General features: G+C 38.5%; 1 protein-coding gene across 1 annotated transcript; it reads right to left on the bottom strand.

The window, feature by feature from the left end:
* Nucleotides 1–13,140: 13,140 nt before the first annotated feature.
* On the bottom strand, nucleotides 13,141–14,271 carry LOC131996914 (uncharacterized). The gene has a single exon (XM_059367113.1). It carries the CDS (start codon nucleotides 14,269–14,271, stop codon nucleotides 13,141–13,143), a length of 1,131 nt encoding a protein of 376 aa, XP_059223096.1.
* Nucleotides 14,272–22,961: the final 8,690 nt, after the last annotated feature.

Below are 22,961 nucleotides of genomic sequence, written 5' to 3'. Positions count from 1 at the left end.
AGGGGCAGAGGGTGGTAGAGAAGCCTAGGTAGATGTTTTTGGTCTGTATGAACATACACTACGAATAAAAAGGAATAAAGGTATTTCAAGTACCGCTTGTCAATATATGTAATTATCAGCATGTTCTACCACACAGATTGGTTCATCGTATGGGTGACCACCCAGCAACAAGTCACATAAGTCAGTGGGTAACCTGTAAACCTACTTTATAGGGTCGGAAATGGATATTTCAATATGTTGTACCATCCTTCGGTGGTGGGTATAAAAATACAGGTTGTTAGCATATGAAAACACTGGGTCTTTCGCTCAAAACGTTACATAGATGTGCTACTTTTGATGGAAAAGTCTGAATACAGGCAGATTAAAATTTTTTTTATCCTATCACCAACTAGACAGAAGAGACAGCATTGATGAAATATACCACAATCATTGGCTACGCCCGTTAAACTACCCTATTTAAATAAAGCAAAGCTATTGAGGAATCAAAATTGGCCACACTGTGACTCGTCTTGATATTTTAAATTGATCTGGCCATGTCCGATCGCTTTAGAACTAATAAAGATATCCGCTTGCTATTTTGCATAGATACTTCTTATTGAAGTAAGTCGTTGGTGATTATAAACCGGCTATATCGGTTCAGATTTGGATGTAGCCACCATATAAACCTATCCCTGGTTTTGACTTCTTGAGACCTCCAATTTAGCTGAAATTTGGTACAAGGGCTTATGTTCTGACTCTCAACATCTGTACCAAGTATGATTCTAATCGATCTATAATCTGATATACAATAGCTCCCATATAATCCGATCTCCGGGTTTGAATTCACTCCTTGAGATCGTAGATGCCTAAATTTTTGTCCGATTTGGCTAATATCTTGTACAAATCACGTTTATACGGTCCAAGATTCGCATCAAATCCCGCCCACATAGATCTATAAATAGATATAGCCCTCATATAAACCGATCCCAGGGTTTACTTCGCGAGCCCTCAGAAACCGCAATTGTCAACCAATTTGGCTGGAATTATACAGTGTGTGATTTTTTACGACTTCCAATAGCCTCCCATTGAAGATGGGAGCAGCTCGCGGGACAATCGAGGCGACGGTAGGAAACCTTGAAGGAAGGGAAGAGGTTACTGATCGGATACCTGAGATGAACCAGGAAGGGTAGAGGTTTCTGATCGGATACCTGAGATGAACCTTGAAGTCGAGTGCGAGGAACTGCTGCCGGCGGCGGAGTCTTGGATTGACATAACCCTAGTATTGCCATCTGGAACATCATGTTACATGGATGGATCAAAGATAGAGGACAGAGTGGGCCTGGTGGTCTACATTGAGAACCCAGGGACTGAGACGTGTTTTAGACTGCCTGACCATAATACGGTCCTGCAGGCGGAGATCCTGGCGATCGCGGAATGCGTGAAGTGGTGTGGTGCTAACGCGAGGATGTCGAGTGTGAACATCTTTACCGATAGTAAAATTGCCATAAGGGCAATAACAACCAGGACGGTAAAAACTTGTTTAGTGAGTCACGTCGCATCAACATCGGACCAAAATTTGACAAGTTATTAAAAATCAAGTAAAAGCTTAGGTTCGGCCGGGTCGAATCTTATATACCCCCCACCATGAATCGCATTTGTCGAGTTCTTTCCCGGTATCTCTTTTTAGATAAACCAAGTATAAAAGAAAAGAACTGCTTTGCTAATTGGATTTTGGAGACTACAGTAGAAGTATAGGAGTAAAATTTCAGCCAAATCGTATAAGAATTGCGCCCTCTAGAGGCTCAAGAAGATCGGTTTATATGACAGCTATATCAGGTTATGGACCGTTTTAAACCATAATTTCCAAAGTTATTGGAAATCACAAAAATACACCTTATCACCTCATGCAAAATTTCAGCCAAATCGGATGAGAACTGCGTACTCTAGTGCCTCAAGAAGTCAAGATCACGGTTTATACGGCAACTATTTAACGACATGGAACGAAATGGCCCATTTACAATCCCAACTGGCCTACACTAATAAAAAGTATTTGGGGTCTTAGACGAATATTTCGAGGAGTTACAATGAGAATGACGAAATTAGTATACCCCTACCCTATGGTGGAGGGTATAACAAAAAGCAAAATCGGGTGATCGGTTTATATGGGAGCTGTATCAAGCTATAGATCGATTCAGACCATATTGGACACGTACGTTGAAGGTCATGGGAGAAGCCGTTGTACAAAATTTCTGCTGAATCAGATGAGAATCTCGCCCTCTAGAGGCTCAAGAAGTCAAGATCCCAGATCGGTTTATATGTCAGCTAAATCAAGTTATGTACCGATTTGCGGTATACTTATCACAGTTATTAGAAGTCGCAACAAATCGCCTCATGCAAAATTTCAGCCAAATCGGATGAAAATTGCGCCCTCCAGCGGCTCAAGACCCCAAATAGGTTTATATGGCATCTATGCCAGTTTATGAACCGATTTGAACCATACTTAGCAAAACATCAGGTGCAAAATTTCAGTCGAATCGGACTAGAATTGCACCCTCTAGAGGCTCAAGAAGTTAAGACTCAAGATCGGTTTATATGGCAGCTATATAAAAACATGAATCAATTTGGCCCATTTACAATCCCAATCGACCTACACTAATAAAAAGTATTTGTGCAAAATTTCAAGCGGCTAGCTTAACTTCTTCGAGAGTGACGGACTGATGAACGGAGTGGCGGACGGATATGGCTAGATCGACTTTAAATGACATGACGATCAAAAAAAAAAAAAAAAATATATATATATATATATATATATATATATATATATATATATATATATATATATATATATATATATATATATATACTTTATGGGTTCTTAGATGCATATTTCGAGGTGTTACAAACAGAATGACGAAATTAGTATAACCCCATCCTATGGTGGGGGGTATAATAAAAAACCGAAAGGATCACACAGATCGGTACTGGAAAGGCGACGGTAGATCCAAAGTAGCATTCATCGAGGCAGATGGAATTACCGACTTTTTCAAAGTTATAGTTTTCAACTTTTTTTTTTTTTTTTTTGACCGGTTTTACAGGGCGTTCTAAGAGTTAATATCATCCACTTTTTCTTGTCTCCCATTTACTGCCAGAACCACTATCACCGACTCGCTTTCGATTTGGTCAAAGGTTGCAGGTACTGCTTTCGACGACCGATGTCGTGCTATTCTAAACCTAATGAAGTGATGGTCTGAGAGGCTGTATACCATAGATGTTATTCTTTTCATCGAACAGAGTTTTTTTTTAAATCCTGCTTAGGTTCTCTCAAAAAGGAAAACGGATAATAAAGGGTTTATTGAAAAAATTACTACTTTGATTCACACTTGCACAGATATAGGAGGCCATCGTAGCTTATAGTTTAACTTGTCCGCCTTTGACGCTGAGCGCATGGGTTCAAATCCCGTAAAGAAAAAAAATGTTCAGTTGTGATTTTTCGCTCCTATTGCTTGCTCCACTTGTGTCTTACTTACCTTAGGTAGTAAAGCGTGTAAAATTATCTACCAAGTGTTGTGGTTCTGTGACAGACCCTTCGTACTCGTCAATAAAATAGAGGTCCCTCATCATTGAGCTTGAACTTGCATCGGACAGCACTCATTGACATGAGGAAAGTATCCCCGCTGATCTTTATTGACATATTAATGGTAAATTTTTACAATATGCAATGCCAAAATAGTTATCAGTACCTATGTTCTGCTCAAATAGCACACACACACCGTCTCCGATTTTTTCGACGATCAAGAATTTATTCATATGAAGGTTTGACATTTGACCTTGTATGTATTGCAAATGAAATAACATATGGTATACATCCTCCCCCTGTCCTATGTTGCCTAAAAACAATATGCTTCCCTTCTTTACAGATTTATCTGTACACACTCTGCTCAGAGCTAAGCCATAAAGAAATCAAGCAGGCCGCTATCGTTCATCAATGTTTAGTTTTACATTTATGTGGCCTGCTTTACTCACATTTATCGTCTACAGCCACTTAATGTGGTAACCCTAAGGTTAATGGCAGAAAAATACCTGATACTTTACCCACTAATTAACACGCAACCACCCCATTGTCAATCAACTTTTCGATGTGCACCTCGTCGCTGATGCCTTCCAAACTGTCCATTAAAAGATGTCTCCACTCAAATTCATTATCGTGCGGTCTCAGGTTACCACACCATACCGCAACTCGGTCGCAGACCGCAACACAAGACCACTCAAACCATACCGGGCCAGACAGACAAAAAGCCGTATGTTTCATGTCATCTCTGATCCGCATTCGCCGAGATTGAGGGAAATGAAAACCAAACAAAGTGTTTCATAATTAATTTTGATTGATTTTGTTATGTTCCTTTCCTGAACGGTGAACACCAGACATTTACTCGCTGGGCAAGGTTGGCTGGTCGGTAGGTTAGTTAGTTGGTTGGTTGGTTGGGTGTATGTCGGTCCCAATTTGGGACACCAACTATGGGTTTTGACCAATTCTGTCAGTTGTGCGTTTAGCACGCAGCCTTGTTGACTTGTTTTCATTTTAGGCCGGCAACCAAATTTCCATAAGTCTTCTCTTTTTGGTTAAGGTTGTTATAATTATCGTGTTTTGGGAACATGGAAATTGTTTATAAAAACACAGCTTAAGAAATGTATCTTCATTTATTTATTTGGATTTAAATCAATTAAAGAAAGTCAAATTGGGTTGACAAACAATGATAAGACAGAACAACGATCTTGTTTGAGCCGTTGAGGGGAGAGGACGTTTTGTTATTTCGCTCCGCAAGATTTTTTCTGTAACTTTTTGGAAGAAAAATTTAAGTCACTCAGAGGTAGCTGGGATAGAGGTATCCATTAGGCGGTTGATGATCTACGGCTGTTTCCAGTGGAGCGGAAGATCTAGAGCCCGGGAGTAGACTTAGAATGGACTCCAAAGACCCAACAGCTGCTGTGGTGGTATCAAGCCGTAGCATGTTGTCTGCTACTGAAACCTCGACTGGTGGAGCGGCTGCTCCGGCTGGCCGACAGACGACTGGTCAACAGGGGATTTTGACGATGACTCCTGGGTCGAGTCTAAAAATCAAGGCCAAACCTATTCTTTCTTCGCACGCCTACAATTTGCCTAAGACATCGGCCTTCCCCATTAAACCAACACGCTCTTTAAGAGGTTGGATTAATAGAAGGCGCATCGCTCCCAGGTTTATTGAGAGGCTTGGTGCGAATGATCCTAAGAATCTCACCAATAGGAAGAGAGACTCCCTAAATCTCTGCGCTCCGGGATTCACTGCACAGGCTACCCCAAAGACCACACAATAGTCTGCGGTCGCCTGGAGGGCATCCCATGCGTAAAAGAACTAGGACGAACAATAGTAAGATGGGTCCAAGAACCGTTGCTAATGTCGCTAGGGACAGTTTGTTGGCGGCAGTTGTCGACAAAAGAGAAGAACAAGGCATTCCTAGAAATATTTCGAGCAGGATAGTCAACGGACTGTCATCAGTATACTACGATGGCCTTGCGGAATTTCCTGGGTCTCATTCAGTTTATGACGACGCAGGCTGGTATTTGGGCCGATACAAACTAATTGCCTTCGGCAAGTTTGGTGTAGGAATGTCCAAAATCCAAAATGGAAAATTAATAATTACGAACATTTTTTATATAAGTCTTAACAAATCATGCAATCGAATATTGTCCGGCTGCAAACTTTAGGATAATCTGTTTCTATTACAAAGAAGAAAACCAAAAAACCTTTCTTACGCTTAATTGAAATGTATCATTGTGCCCTAAAAAATATTGCTGACATCTGGCCAGGTACAGCCCTGGATTTAGTCAAGGAGGAAGATATTCCTTCACGATCAATGCCGAGGGTGTTTTGCTGGACAGGAAATTGAACTTCAAATCCAACATTTTGGACAGGGCAAGAAAGGCAACTCTTGTCCCATACACCTGAAAGAGTGCCATTGGCAAAAGTTTGGGTTGTCAGACCTATAATGCTTGTGGTCTGGTGGACGGCGCTTCAAAAATCCATCTACTGTTCAAATGTCAACCGGATCCAAAGGATGGCTTGTTTGTGCATCACAGCCGCACTGAGGACGACACTATCTGCAATGAATTCAATGCTACATCTAAAGCTCTTCGACATTGTGGCTATCCAAATTGCAGCGACCACTGCCGTGAGGTTAAGGGAGCTTTCTCTTTGGTCTTGTGGCGGCTACGGACACTTTGATACAATCTCCGATGTTCCAGGCAGTGTGAGTTACATTCTACCCGAGCCGCTTATTGATACCAAATACTGTACCACTATTCCTGAAACAACCGATTGGAACTAAGATATCTCTGGTATTTGAAGTTATATAGTCTTCCATGTTTATGGTTCCAAACTAGACGACCAGGTGGGCATACTCTTAAGATCTAGAACTGGTCATATCGAAAAGGTTACCCGACCACTGCAGTGTGTATCAAGCGGAGATACTTGCAATTAAGGAAGTGGTGGAATGGCTAAAATGTCATAATATCATAACGACGATTGGCATAAATATCTTCTCAGACAGCCAGGTAGAATATGAACACAAAAACCGCCCTCGCCTGTCGCAAATCTATCAACGAGATGATTGAACAGTTCAAAATTCACCTGTTCTGAAAGCTGAGTCACAGTGATATCCCAGGAAATTGTAAATCGGACGAGTTTGTGAGACTAGGAACTACCTTACACATTCCAGGGATACTGAAATGTGTTAGTATACCTCTAGCTACATGTAAGCTAAGTTTTCAGGACCAGGCCCGAAGTACAATGAATGATAGATGATCGCAGAGAGTGGGCTGTGCTTATTCCAAAACTGAGTGGCCTAATCTAGACTTGAAGAGGTTTACTGCTTTGCTGTCATTAGCTAGAACAGATGTCTCAGTCATTGTGTCTGTCATGATAGGTAACTGTCTAACTGGCAAACATGCTGACAGACTGGAGGTTGCCAGCAACGACTTTTGCAGAAGCTATGAGGACATCGAAGAAGAAGAGGCTACAGAACACCTTCTGTGTGTGTGTCCCGCACTACCAGTCAGAAGGAGTTCCACTTTAGGTTTTCATATCTCTAAGAACCTGTCTGATTTAGCGGATGTGAACATTTGCAAGTTAAAGCGATCTGGATGGTTCAACGGTAGGAACTAGAAGATATAATCCTTCTTCTGTTCCTGTGGTATCACAAGGGACGAAAACGGCTTAGTCTGATGGCAGACTGCCACTTAAACCTAACCTTACTTACGGGTTCAAATCGGTAAGAACCTAATATAGCTCCCCTATAAACCGATCTCTGGTTTTGACTTCTTGAGACCGTGGAAGCCTCAACATTCATCTAAAATTTTTAAAATTTTACACATAGTGTTCTGTTATGACTTCCAACAACTGTGCTAAGTACGATTTAAGTCGGCCTATAACCTGATATAGCTCCCATATGAACCGATCTTCCGATTTGACTTTTTGAGCGCCTGGAAGCCGCCATTTTTATCCGATTTGACTGAAACTTTGCACACAGTGTTCTGTTATGACTCTCAACAACTGTGCTTAGTTCGGTCCGAATCGGTCTATAACCAAATGTAGCTCCCATATTTTAGGAGAATCCATGCTGGTGGGTTCCCCATGGGTTGGCCGAATTTAGCACGCTTTACTTGTTTTTTTTTTTTTTTTTTTTTTTGCTATATATACAGCAAATATACTTTGTCTTCGTCAATTTCGTCGTTCTGTTTGACGAAAGTATACATATTCTTGATCGTCATAATATTTTAAGTCGATCTAGCCATGTCCGCCAGTCTGTCCGTCCGACTTATCGAAAGCACGAAATAGTAGAGCTAGCCGGTCGAAGTAGTAGAGCTAGCCGCTTGAAATTTTATACAAATACTTCTTATTAGTATAGGTCAGTGCGACAGTGCCTTATCGGTCCATGTTTTGATATAGCTGATATATAAACCGATCATGGATCTTGACTTCTTGAGCAACCAAAGGGCGCAAATCTCATCCGGTTTGGCTGACATTTTTAATGAGATGTTTTGTTATGATATCCAAAGGCTGTGGGGTCTTGACTTCTTGAGCCTCTAGAAGGCGCAATTCTTATCTGATTTGACTGAAATTTGGCATGACGTGTTTCTATATGACACCAATAACTGTGCTAGGTATGGTCAAATTGATACATAACCTGATATAGCTACCATATGAACCTATCTTGGATCCAGACTTCTTGAGCCTCTAGAGGGCGCAATTCTTATGCAATTTTTCTGAAATTTTGTACAATGGCTTCTCCCATAAACTTCAACGTACGTGCCAATATAGTCTGAATCAGTCAATAGCCTGATACAGCTCCCATATAAACCGATCTCCCTATTTTTTATTCGATATGACAGAACTTTTACACAATCACTACTATGGTCTCTAACATTCAATTCAATTACGGTCTGAATCGGACCCTAACTTGATATAGCTCCAATAGCATAGCAATTTTTTCTATTATAGTTTGCAAATTGCAAATGCAAATTTTGACCATGAACATTACACTAAGGAACAGGGGCAAACTTCTCACATATCATTGAGTGCAGTCCAATTCATGTTTAAGCTCAATGATAAAGGGCGTCTTTTTTATAGCCGAGTCCGAACGGCATGCCGCAGTGCGACACCTCTTTGGAGAGAAGTTTTACATGGCATAGTACCTTACAAATGTTGCCAGCATTAGGAGGGTAAATACACCGCTGAAAATTTTTTCTGATGGTCCCGCCAGAATTCGAACCCAGGCGTTCAGCGTCATAGGCGGACAAGCTTACATCTGCGATACGGTGACCTCCAAGGTCTTTTATACTTTATTGGTCTAAAAGGGATAGCGAACAAAAACAAACTCGACAAATACGATCCATGGTGGAGGGTGTATAAGATTCGGCCATACCAAACTAAGCATGCTTTTACTTGTTAGACGGTTAAAATTTGTAGACTACCACATATTTTTTTCTTTTTTTTTTTTTTTTTTTTTTTTTATTGACAATTATACTTATAACTAAATTACAAATATAATGCAAGCTCTGACTACATAGGTCCTAAGCTTGAGAAAAGTAAGAGTTTATTAGCATTATATAATAGGAAATTTAAACGGAACCTTTATATAAATATTTAAAGAGAAAAAAAAAAAATTAAGTTATATTACAAATTTTGCGTAATTCAAGAGAATTATGTGAGTATTTACAAAGGGGAGAATTTAAATAAGGTTATATAGGTTACATGATTTAAGAAAATTAATTAAGTCTAATTTGTTTGAAGGGGCATTGATATTGCTAAGAATCTCCAATAAACTTTTGTTTGGAAAATAATTTGATATAAGCAATTTAATATGTGGGCAGAATAAAAATATATGAGTCGTATCGGAAGTACTGGATCTACAGAACGGACAGTGTTTATCTAAAGTTCGGTCAATGACCTGGTCATGTGTCAAACGACAGTAACCTAATCTTAGCCTTATAATTTTGACTTGATCACTCCTGGACAGTAATTGGTCTTTGTGTAGATAGTCTTGCAGATTTAATTTATTTCTATTCAGATTCTTATACCAAAGCGAGGAGCTGTTCCATATCTCAATTTGTTTTAATGAAAAATCTTTTTGTATATGTTTCTTTATATCATTTGGGGATGTATTTGCGGTGGATATAAGAGGCATTTTATTGGCTTGTTTAGCTACTGCATCAGCAAATTCGTTTCCTAAAATATTAGAGTGACCTGGAACCCAAATTAATTTGATTTTTCTATTTTCTTGGATCAGCAGATCTCTTATTATGGAGGAATAAACCTCAGTACTGTTGTGGTTCGCTATAGAGTCCAAGGCAGATAATGAATCAGAGACGATAGCAAAATTGCCTTTAGATCTCTTTGCGAACTTGATAGCTTCAAGAATTGCGATTATTTCAGCCGAGAAAACTGAGCTATATTCTGGAAGAAGAGATGTCTTGATAATTCTCTTGTCGGTAACTAGACTATAACTTGTAACATTGTTAATTTTAGAACCATCTGTGAAAATGAAACTATAGTTCTGCAGTTTGGTGCAAATATTCTGAAATTCAGCTACATAAAGATGTGGGATTGTATGCTCCTTTGAATACTTTCGTAGGGATGTATCTAATGTTGCTGGATTGAACCTCCAATAAGGGTTATTCGTCTTGGGAGCGGGGTAGTTGAAAGGTAGGTTGTAGGATTTACAGGCGGAAACAATACGCCCAATAGCGGAGTCTGTTTTATAAAATTTCTTAGTTTTCAAAGCTTTATTAAGCATTTGCATGAGGGGGGTTTTATCATTAAATAAAATTGTTTTAATCAGCTGGGCTGTAGCAATATCTCTATAGTCTTCAATAGTCTTCAGGTTAGCTTCGAATAGTAAATTAAAAATTTTTGTAGTGCGGTGTGCACCTAGCGATAAACGCACGGCAGAATTATATGTAGTTTTGATTTTATTGAGAAGGGCTTTGGAGGTGTATCCGTAAAGATATATACCATATGAGATTTTCGAAACAATGACAGAACGTGTTATAGTGATAAGTGTAGAGGTATCGCAAGAATAGTTTTTGTTTGACAAACATTTAATAATGTTAAGCCTTTTTGAGAGCGATGTGCTTAATTCCTCTATGTGGGAATCCCATTTGTACTTGCTGTTGAAGGTTATGCCTAGTATTTTTAATTTGTTCACTGGACATATAGAGTAGTTGTTGCAGTTTAGAACTGGACTGCAGTTTCGTTTTCTGCAAATGTGGAGATGCTTACATTTGTCTATTGACAGTTCCGCTCCGGAATAGTTACACCAGTCTTCTATAGCGCATATCGTGTTGTTAAGGTCGATGATCGGTTGGTTCAGCCTGCTAAGTTCCTTTATTATTACAAAATCATCGGCGTAGGATAAGAATTTCAGAGATTTGTCTGATTCGAGTAATTCTGAAAGCTTATTATAAGCGATTAGAAATAAAACTACAGAAAGGGGTGAACCCTGGGGTATACCATTGTGAAGGTTATTGAGTTCGGAGCTGTATGCTCCAACTTTTACTTTAATCTTCCTATTAGTTAAGTAGTTCTTAATGTATTTGAAAATTTTGGGTCCGATACCCCATTCCTCCAATTGATTGAGAATAGTGTGTAAGCCAATCTTATCAAAAGCTTTTGAAAAGTCAAGTGATATTATAGAAATGTGTTTTCTTGTTCTTAGGGAGTTATTTATTATATAATCTAGAAGTAAAAGTGGATCTGCTATACTTTTACCTTTTTTAAAACCAAATTGGTTATTGTTAAGTAGCTTATTAGAAGAGATAAACCACCATAGTCTATTGGCTACAATTTTGTCCAGTACTTTGGAGCAGCATATGTTTAGAGATATAGGCCGATAAGAAGAAACAGAAGTTTTGTCGCCTTTAGGTTTTAGTACTGGGATTATAAGACTGTTTTTATAGAACTGTGGGATTTGTGTGTTCAAGATGTCGTTGTATAATCTCACAATACGTTTCTTGGTATTTAAATCAAGATGTTTTAGCATTTTGTAATTGATTCTATCGATTCCAGGTGTCTTGCCCTTAAGCTTGTTAAGAGATATTGTGAATTCTAAAAAATCTATGTTAGTCTCTATAAGACTAGCATTTTTACTAGGAACTAAGTGTTTCGGGTTCTCTAAAAATTGGCTCTTTAACGATTGGAATAACGTCGGAAAATTAGAATCTTCTGAAAGCTGGGACCAGTATGAACAAAATCTATTTGCAATTCCCGTAGGATTTGAGATCATCCCATCATCGCCGGATATGTATGCAATAGGTGTTTTCGGCTTAACGCCGCAGAAACGTCTAATATTGGACCAAATCTGGCCCGTAGGATATGAATTGTTAATCACAGATGTAAATTTATCTATTGATTTCTGCTTGGAAAGTTTAAGTTCCCTCTTGTATACTGCATTAGCCCTACGATGTGCGACAAGGTTCTCGTCAGTAATATTTCTTCTGAATAAATTTAAAAAATGATTTCTCTCTCGCTTCAATTTATCTAATTTCTTGTTCCACCATGGAACAAAGGGTCTATACTTAGGGGTTTGATATTGCGGAATTGCTTCGTTAGAAGCCATCAAAATTATTTTTTGAATATTAGCAGCTTCTTTATTAATATTCTCACTACGTTGTCTTTCCAAGCAAAATTTCTCAGAAAGACTCTGAAAAAGGGGCCAGTTGGCCTTGCTTGTATTAAATAAAGGTTTAAGTCGAAACCCATTATCTGAAAACTTTTCCTGAAACAGCGTCGTCACTATAGGGAAGTGATCGCTACCATAGAGATCAGTCTCTATATGCCAGTTAGCATGAACTAATAGTGATGCTGAAATTAAAGTGAGATCTATATGGGTGAAAGTCTTGTGAGTAGAAAAATGAGTCGGCGAACCGTCATTTAATATAGCTAGATTTGATTGGGTAATAAACTTTGAAAGAATTTTGCCTCTTTTATTGGTCTTAGCAGATCCCCACTGGGGATGCCAACTATTCATATCTCCTGATATGAGCATGTCATGAGAAGAGAAAGAGAATAGATGTTCCAGGTCCTTGATCGTAAAGGTTTTTGACGGGTTAAGATATGTCGAGTATAAGTAGATATTTGATTTAGCGACAATTTTAACACATACTGTGTCCAAATGGTCATAACTTCCGATGTACTCATGTTGTATAGATTTATGGATTAGTATTGCAGAATTATTTGATGTATAGATACAAAAATTTATTGGTATTGGTATGCTATTTTTAGTTTTGAAGTGAGTTTCTTGAAGAGAAATAATATTGGGTGTGTGCTTCTTTATTAAAGTTAATAATTCATTATAGTTGTTGCAATAACCTTTAATATTCCATTGGAGTAACTTAAGTACCATGATATAAAATAAGAGAAAAAAAAAAAATAAAGTGCAGCTGTTAGATAGAAGCAACGTATAAGAGTTTTTTCTAATTGGTATCCACGTTGAGTCGAGAGAAATCAAAACGGTAGCGATGACTCGAGATGAGACCAAAACAAGTCACCGATGACTTGAGTGGAAGCAAAACAAGTCAGACTCTCCCGAGTGACGTCAATCGACTCAACTGACTGTAGTGTTGTTCTTTTACTCGTCGGATAAGTTGTCACTCTCCGTTGAATTTTTGCACAATTTTTTTGGATTGTTGATAGCCGCACTTTTGCTCTTGAGCTCATTTCTTGTTCGTTTCGATATGTTCTTCGGCAGTATGTTGACAGTTGTTGGTTTGTCGCGAGCACTCACTAAAGGCTGCGGTGGTGCGGGGTCTGATGGTTTTGCCTGCTGTTGCTTCTTATTTTCACACATTGCGTAGTTTGTGTTGTTGTTGGAAGTAGTTGGGAGATCGTGATAGCTTACAGTGCTTCTTGTAACCTTGGAATAGACAGTGTCATTTGGATGACGTTGTTTGTATGTTGCGAGAGCAGTTTTGTGATCTACTTTGTCGAGTGTTTTAATGGCCTGTATCTCTTTGAATTTTAGAAAAACGGGGCATTTTTTACTGAGCACAGAGTGGGACTTATCATCTAATTTGTTCTCATCGCAGTTTATACATTTAGTGTTGTTTTGGCAGAGTTCATTTTCTTGTGTGTGAGCTATGTCACCACAGTTAATGCAAATTTTATTATTTTTACACCGTTTTGTTGGGTGTCCATAGTGGAAACACTGACGACACCTCATGGGCAAGGGAATATAAGGCCGCACGCACGTTTTCTCATATCCAATATTAATTTCATCAGGTAAATTGGGTAGAGAAAAAGTAATTATAATGAGACCAGTTTCGATGAGAGAGTCTTCATTTTTTTTTTGAATTTTTTGAACTTCGGTTACGTTTTGTTTTTTTAGTTCATTTAGAATTTCATTCTCAGGGATTCCACGTAGATCATTACAGTAGATAACTCCCTTGGAATAGTTGAGAGAGTTATGTTCTTTCACTTCGACTTTTATTTCGTTTGTGAGAGAAATGAGTTGGAACAATTTTGTGGCTTGAGTTGCAGTTTTTGTTTTAATTAGAATATCGCCACTTCTGAGTTTTTTGCACATTTCAATTTCTCCACATACACTATCAATGACTTTTTTAATTAAGAAAGGAGACACATTAATGAGAGTTTCTTCACTATCTCTTCTTGACATCATGAGGTATTTGGGACCAATAGTGTAATTTTTAAACAATTTCTTATTGTCAATTTCAAAATTGGGTTGTTTGGTATTAACACTCATTTTTTTGTTGTAAGTAGAGAGTTTTGGCTCTGCGGTTTTACAGACGTTCGTTCGTTTACACAGTCAGAATATGATAAATTTGTCTGCTTTTATTTAAAATCGTTAAAACTATATATATTTAATAATCTGATATATAAAAATCAATTTGTGTTTGTTTGTATGTTTGTGTGTTCCTTATAGACTCAGAAACGGCTGAACCGATTTTCTTGAAATTTTCACAGATGGTGCATAATGATCCCGTTGTGAAAATAGGGTACTACATTTTTGGATATCTGAATGGGGGGCGGACCCTCCCCCTTACCCTAATTTTCAGAAACGCCAGATCTCGGAGATGAGTAGTGCGATTTTGTGTGCTCTCATATAGTACCCTAAAAATAAAAATTTGGTATCCAAATTTCGGATGGGGTACCTAGGGGGGCTGCCCCACCCTAAAACCTACCAAACATATATTTAGATCAATCACGACAATATGGGACTCAAATGAAAGGTATTTAGGATAAGAAAACGTATCTGATATCCATTTGTCGAACGAAGTGCTAGGGGGACCACCCCAACCCCCAAAACACCCCTAAATCGGACATATTTACCGACCATGGCAATATGGGACTCAAATGAAAGGTATTTGCGAGTAGAATATATCCAAATGTGGAAACACTTTTCAGGGGGTTCACCCCTTCCCCAAAACACCCCCCAAACAGGACTTATTTACTGACCATGGGAATATGGGGCTTAAATAAAAGGTATTTGAGTGTAGAATTAGAATCTGATATCCAAATATGAGACCAAGTGTTTGGGGCCGCCTCTCCCCAAAAAACTCCCACAAAGGGGACAAATTTACGACAATAGCAATATGGGTCTCAAATGAAAGGTCTTTGGGAGTAAAGCACAAATCTGATATCAATATTCGGGAAAAGTGTCTATGGGGCCACCCACCTCCATAACACCACCCAACCCCCAAACACCCCTAAATCGGACATATTTACCCATCATGGCAATTTGGGACTCAAATGAAAGGTATTTGCGAGTGGAATACGAATCTGATATCCAAGTGTGGGACCACGTTTCTGGGGGTGGACCCCTTCCCCAAAACACCCCCCAAACAGGACTTATTTACAGGACTTATTTACTGATAACCTATTTTGGGCCATGTGTTTGGGGGACGCCTCATATGCGGTTTAAATAAATGGCTTTTGAGAGAAGAGCACGATGCTGATATTTTTTCAGGGCCAAGTGCATGGGAGACCACCTCATACCCGAAAACACCCCTAAATCAGATATCATGAGAGTAGCGGGCTGAAATAAAGTATTTTAAGAATGGAGTGCACTTTACATCCAAACTTAAATTCTTAGACCAATAAAGATCATGTGGGATTCGGACAAAGGCACTTATATTGTTAGTCTAGGGATATACTATTTTCGTAACATGGTATTTCACTAAAAGCTCTTTAATTGTCGAAAATAAATAAAAATAAAATAAATAAATAAATGTCCAAGGAAACTTTTCTTCCATATAAAGTAAAAGAAGGCGCAGCGGAGCGGGCCCGGGTCAGCTAGTACAATATGAAATACAATAAACAAAGTTTGAAGTATTTTTGGCAATTATAAGCTAATTTCAAATTTTTACCATCTGTAAATAGCAGAAAATTTTTGCCGTTCCCAAAAAAAAAGTAAAAAGGCATTAAGTTCGGCCGGGACGTACCCACCACCTCGGGTATATATTTGGGTCGGATGGCGGGTGGCCTAAAACTAATCACTGTTTAAAATTTCAGCGAAATCGGGTAATAAATAAGGCTTTTGTGGGTTTCAGACCCTTCCAGACCGGTCTGAACCATACTTAGGTCAGATGTCGGGAAGTTTAAAATAACTCACTGTTTCAAATTTCAGCGAAATTGAGCAATAATTAAAACTTGTATGGGCTTCAGGCCCTTTATCGGGAGATCGGTCTATATGGCAGCTATATCTAAATATAGACCGATCTGAACCATACTTAGGTCAGATGTCGGGAAGTTTAAAATAACTCACTGTTTCAAATTTCAGCGAAATTGAGCAATAATTAAAACTTGTATGGTCTTCAGGCCCTTTATCGGCAGATCGGTCTATATGACAGCTATATCTAAATATAGACCGATCTGAACCATACTTAGGTCAGATGTCGGGAAGTTTAAAATAACTCACTGTTTAAAATTTCAGCGAAATTGAGCAATAATTAAAACTTGTATGGGCTTCAGGCCCTTTATCGGGAGATCGGTCTATATGACAGCTATATCTAAATATAGACCGATCTGAACCATACTTAGGTCAGATGTCGGGAAGTTTAAAATAACTCACTGTTTCAAATTTCAGCGAAATTGAGCAATAATAAAAACTTGTATGGGCTTCAGGCCCTTTATCGGCAGATCGGTCTATATGGCAGCTATATCTAAATATAGTGCGATCTGAACCATATCATATATCGGGAGGCCTAAAATTACTCACTGTTTAAAATTTCTGTTAAATCGGATAAGAATTGAAGTTTTTATGGGTTTTTATCGGAAAATCTGTTTATGTAGCAGCTATATCCAAATATGGTCCGATTTGGCCTGTTCATGAATAATTTATGGACACAACAAAACAACGCAACTGAAAAGTCTTCATAGGTTTCAAAATAAAGCGTTGAAGGCGGTTGCTAATTTGCCCATGAGATTTTCAACGTTATTATTATATAAAGAAATTTTTCCAGCAGTTTTGCCTATTCATTGTGCTTACATTTTTCAATTATTAATCTATATGTTTAAATATTTACATAATATTGGACATCACACAATATCATTTTTGCGTAGACAGCACCAGTTTAATACTCGAAATTGTAATCAACTTAATATGCCATTTTGTCGAACTGAAACAACAAAACAGAGGATTGAATATTCTGGTAGTCAAGCTTTAAATAATTTGCCCTTAGATCTAATGTCATTAACAAGCTTATCAAATTTTTAAAAGAAATTAAAAGAGTATTTGCAGCAAAATATTGATGGACTTCTGGCATGATTTGCGTTAAAAAGAACTTTACAATAATAAAATATAATGTTAAAGATAATTATATATGATTTAATATTTGCCAACTTGCCTCTAAAATGCCTTATGGCGCTGAGGCCACATATATTGTAATTATATAAATATTGGTTTTATTGAATTAATAAAAACAAAAAAAAAAAAAAAAAAAAAAACCAACGTGCATCAAAAAGACGTTTCTGTGCCAAATTTCAGCTCAATATCTCAATTTTTGAAGCCTGTAGAGTGATTACAACAGACGGATGGACAGACGGACGGAAAGACGGACAGACACGCGGACATCGTTAAATCGCCTTAGAATTTTACGATGATCCGAAATATATATACTTTGTGGGGTCGGAAATTGATATTTCGAGGTATTGCAAACGGAATGACTAAATGAAAATACCCCCTATCCTACTGTGGTGGGTATAATTACTGCTGTCCCCTTTCCACCCGATTTTCTGCTGTTTTATCAAACATTTTTTGCTATTTTTACAAACAATTTTCTCTGGTTGTATTTGTAAAGAGGAAATACTTTAATTATTGTTTTAAAGTTCAAAATCTTTGATAGCGTGCAACATAATGATTTGGACCACTGAAAGGAGTTGTGATTTTTTCGACATTCAGATCAACTCTGGCTGCATTTCTTTTTGATCGGCTTTTATAATGATTTCCTTAAATCTAATATTGAGCAAAGTTCAACACCCAGTCAATAACAAAATGCAAAATATGTTAAATTACAATAATGCTGTTAATAAAATTGACAATTCAAAGACGTATGCCGGCATGCATTTATTGGGTTGCCCAAAAAGTAATTGCGGATTTTTCATATAGTCGGCGTTGACAAATTTTTTCACAGCTTGTGACTCTGTAATTGCATTCTTTCTTCTGTCAGTTATCAGCTGTTACTTTTAGCTTGCTTTAGAAAAAAAGTGTAAAAAAGTATATTTGATTAAAGTTCATTCTAAGTTTTATTAAAAATGCATTTACTTTCTTTTAAAAAATCCGCAATTACTTTTTGGGCAACCCAATATATGGGTCATTTAACCCATAATTCTACTTTAAGAACTATTGCAATGTTCTTCATACCCATTTACTATTTTCCCAAGCAGTTCATTGCAAAGCTGTGGAGTCGAGCAGTTTTAACTCGACTCCGACTCCAGGAAAATTGCTCGACTCAGGCTCCTGAGTCGACTCCGAGCACTTAAAAGTACTATGGTTTTATACCAACACCTTAAAATTGGGGTCTGCTATCTCGTCATTTTATATATGATGCTATACTTTTGCCTATTTAAGCCAGAATGGTTGGGATCTCTGAAGAATCGAGTTTTTCTCCCTCTCACGTCTTAAGCATTATTTCAGGTGTATATTTTCTTGCGCTATCATTTAGATAATCTCTCTCATTCGTGTTACTATCAATTTTGGTGAATTTGAAAGTTTCTAATTTTATGATCGCGTGCTTTTACGTGTTAAATACTTACAAAAGTATTTAAAATTTCGTTTTCCTTTAAAATCTTTTAATTTTAATTCCATTAAACTGTCAAAAGCGGTATTTGATGATTTTGATTAATTTTTGAAGTCGTGTGATGTCTTAATTAATGGCTAGGCAATATGAATGCATAAATAAAAAACTCAAAAAGGTGTCATTGGGTCATGGATGCTTATAGTAATTTTATCGCATAACTAACGGCGTTAAAATCTAAAATTATTGATTAACGCCTAAGTGTCCCGATTTTATTTTTGCATTTTTATCCGCAAGGTTATCACAATGGGCCAAAACTGAAGACATATCCTCCTAGTGAACTCAGATTTATGGTGGGCTACCCATTTAACCTAGTGCTAAATTCGGCCGAATCTTATTTATATACCCTCCACCATCGATCGCATTTGCCAAGTTCTTTGAACGACTTTTTCAATATATATATATGAGGCACATCAAGTTATTGACCGATGTGGACCGTACTTGTCATGGCTTTAAGAGGTCATAGAAAAAAACCACCTACAAAATTTTAGGCAAATCGAGTAAAAATTGCGCCTTCCAGTAGCTCAGGGCGTCAGGGGTAGCACCTCAGACAGTTCGAATCAAATATGGATATCAAATTCGTGCTGCCCTACCAAATCATTTTAATTTGAGTCCCATATTGCCATGGCCGGTACATATGAAGCGTTTGGAGGGTGTTTTGGGGCTGAGGCGGCCACCGGCACTTTACACTGAAAACAGATATAAAATTCTTTCTTTATTCCCAACGGAAATGAAGTTCAGTTTAGGGGGTGCTTTAGTGCGTACACCAAAACACTTGGCTCCAAAATTGGATATCAAATTCGTTTTCTACTCTCAAATACCGTTCATTTAAGTCCCATATTGTCATAATGGGTCAAATAACCTCTTTGACGTATCTTTAGGAGGAAAAGCGCCACCTAGACTTGATCGCAAACTTTAATGCCATATTCATATTCGTAATTCACTCCCAAATTCCTTTCATTTAAGTACCATACAGCCATGGTCGGTTAATATGCCCATTTGGGGGTATTGGTGGGTGGGCGACCTCCAATTACTTGGACCTAATGTTTTATGCCAAATTTATAATCTACTGCCTAATACTTTTCATTTGAGTGTCATATTGATGTGAACTTCGAATATATCTGTTTAGAGGAGTTTTGGGGTTGGGGGCTCGCCGGGTACTTGGACCCAAATTTTAATACCATGTTCGTTTTCTGGCCTCCAATACTTTTCATTTGGTACCCCTTGTTGTGCCCATCGGACCACTTTCGGATATGGGTGGCGTTTTTGGGGTATGGGGGAGGGTCCGCCTCCACCTGATATCTAAATGTATATTGGCTATGTTTCCTTCCAGACAAACGTATACAATCAATGAAAATTTTAAGAAAATCGGTTCAGTCAAGTATCATATAGTCATAATGGGTCTAATGGCATTTTTGAGGGATGGCGTAATCCCCAATACTTCGATCTGATTTTCTTTGCCATATTCGAAATCTTCTCCCGAATACCTTTCACTTGAGCCTCATATTGAAAGGAACATCCAATATATCTGTTTGGGGGAGTTTTGGGGTTGGGGCGGCCAGATGGGTACTTAGACTCAAATTTTAATACCATATTCGCATTCTACTCTCCAATCCAATCATTTGATACATATATTTTCTCGATCGGTCCACTTTTGATTTTTGGTTGTGCTTTTGGCATAAGAGAGAGAGTCCGTCCCCCGTCCGATATCGAAATATTATATAGCCTATGTTTCCTTTCAGACCACCCTACACAATATGCGAAAATTTCGAGAAAATCGGTTCTGCCGTTTTTCAGTCTATACGGAACAAACCAACCGAGACCCGTCTATCCCTGATTGGCTAATGTGCCCATTTTGGGCGTTTTTGTGGGGGTGGGGTGACCCCCTATACTTCGACATGAATTTGTATGCCAGATTCGTTATCTACTCCCGCATACTTTTCACTTGATACCCATATTGTACTTATCGGTCCTCTTTTGATTTTGGGTGGTGTTTTTGGGGTAACGGGGGAGGGTTCGCCCCCCTTTCGTTATCAACAAATTATTACGCCTATTCCTACTTCGGGACCATAATCGTAATCTACTCCCGAATACCATTCATTTGTGTCCCATATTGTCATGATCGTAAAATAAACCTATTGTAAGGGGTTTTGGGGCTGGGGCGGCCCCCCAGGTACTTGGACCCAACATTTATTATGAAATTCGTTTTCTACTCTTGAATACCTTTCATTTGAATCCCTTATTGTCTCGATCGGTCCACTTTTATTTTTGGGTAGTACTTTTGGGGTAAGGGCGGACCCTCCCCCCCTCCCGATATCAAAAAATTATATAGCCTATGTTTCCTTCCAGACCAACCTACACAATCTGTGAAAATTTCGATGTAATCGGTTCAACCGTTTTTGTTCAAACAAACGGTTCAAACAAACACAAATTGAATTTTATGTATAAGATAGGGTCTTACACGCATATTTCGAGGTGTTACAAACGGAATGACGAAATTAGTATAACGCCATCCTATGGTGGAGCATATAATAATAGTGTATTAAATTTGGTCGAATCGAATCTTGGAACCCACCACCGTGGTTTCTGCTAAAAGTGTACCCAAGATAAACATAGTTGAAGAGCATAGTTGTAGTTACATGCCGAATTTCTGAAAAACCAGCCCAAAATTTAGGCTTGTAGGGGCCTTAGAAGTAGAAGGCTAATCGGGAGATCAGCTTATATAAATTTAGATCAATTTGAACAATACTTACCATAGATGTCGGAGGTCATAACAAACACTACGTGCAAAATCCTAGTGCGAACGGATAATAAGTGCAGCTTCAGGGGGCTCATCAGTACTTCGGTTTATATAAAAGCTATACCAGGTGGAGTGGTGAAGTGGAACTCCTGCTGGCTGCCAGTGCGGGACACAAACACAGTAGATGTTCGACGTCCTCGCAGCTTCGACAAAAGTTATTACTGACAAGCGTCAGTCTGACAGCAAGTTTTACGATCGGACAGGCACCTCGCATGACGGACACAATGACTAAGAAGTCTGTTCTAGCCAGTGAAAGCATAGCGGCAGACCTATTTAGGTCTAGATGCAGATGAACGTTCCGATAAGGAATGGGGGCAAAATTCTTACATATAAATGAGTGCTGTCCGATTAAAGTTTAAGCTCAATGATAATGCGCCTCCTTTTACAGCCGAGTGTGACTTCTCTTAAAAAATACGTTATTCATGGGTTCTACGCATGACATAATTCCTGACAACTGTCGTCATCAGTTGAAGGGATATGCACCACTGGAAAACATTGTAGAGCAGGAGGTTAGCATGTCCGCATATGACCCTGATCGTCTGAGTTCGAATCCTGGCGCGGGGAAAGCCTCAATTTTTGTCCGTAGTATTTTATTATGACTTCCAACAACGGTGCCAAGTAAGGTCCAAATCGGTCATTAACCTGATGTATCTCCCATATAAACCGATCTCCCGATTTGACTTCTTGAGCCACTGGAAGCCGCAGTTTATATACCCACCACCATAGGATAGGGGGTATATTCATTTAGTCATTCCGTTTGCAACACAGCGAAATATCAATTTCCGACCCCACAAAGTATATATATTTTGGATCGTCGTAAAATTCTAAGACGTTTTAACGATGTCCGTGTATCTGTGAGCTGAAATTTGGCACAGATACATGTTTTTGATGCACGCTGGTTAAGTTTTTGAACGGGTCAAATCGGACCATATTTGGATATAGCTGCTATATAGACCGATCAGCCAGTAAACGGTCTAATGCCAATAAATGCTTTTCTTTTCTTCCGATTTCGCTGAAATTTGATATAGCTCTTGTATAGACCGATCTGCAGATAAGGGGTCTGGAGCCAATAAAAACTTTATTTTTTTCCGATTTCGCTGAAAATGTAAACAGTGAGTAGTTTGGGGCTTCCCAACATCCGATAAAAATTGGGTTCTGATCGGACTATTTTTAGATATAGCTGCCCTATAGAACGATCCCCTGATAAAGGCCTTGAAGCCCATAAAAGCTTAATTTTGTAACCGATTTTGCTGAAACTTGAAAAACTGAGTAGTTTGAGGCCTCCCAAGATCCGATTTGAATATGGTGCAGATCCCACTATATTTAGATATAGCTCTT

The sequence above is a fragment of the Stomoxys calcitrans genome, chromosome 4 (assembly GCF_963082655.1).
Source record: "Stomoxys calcitrans chromosome 4, idStoCalc2.1, whole genome shotgun sequence".
Classification (NCBI taxonomy): Eukaryota; Metazoa; Arthropoda; class Insecta; order Diptera; family Muscidae; genus Stomoxys; species Stomoxys calcitrans.
The sequence above is the reverse complement of the archived record's forward strand: the minus strand, read 5'-3'. Positions and strand labels throughout refer to the sequence as shown.

Bases quoted from the DNA above. Each gene is read 5' to 3' on its own strand.
- LOC131996914 (XM_059367113.1), bottom strand. From the start codon at position 14,271: ATGAGTGTTAATACCAAACAACCCAATTTTGAAATTGACAATAAGAAA.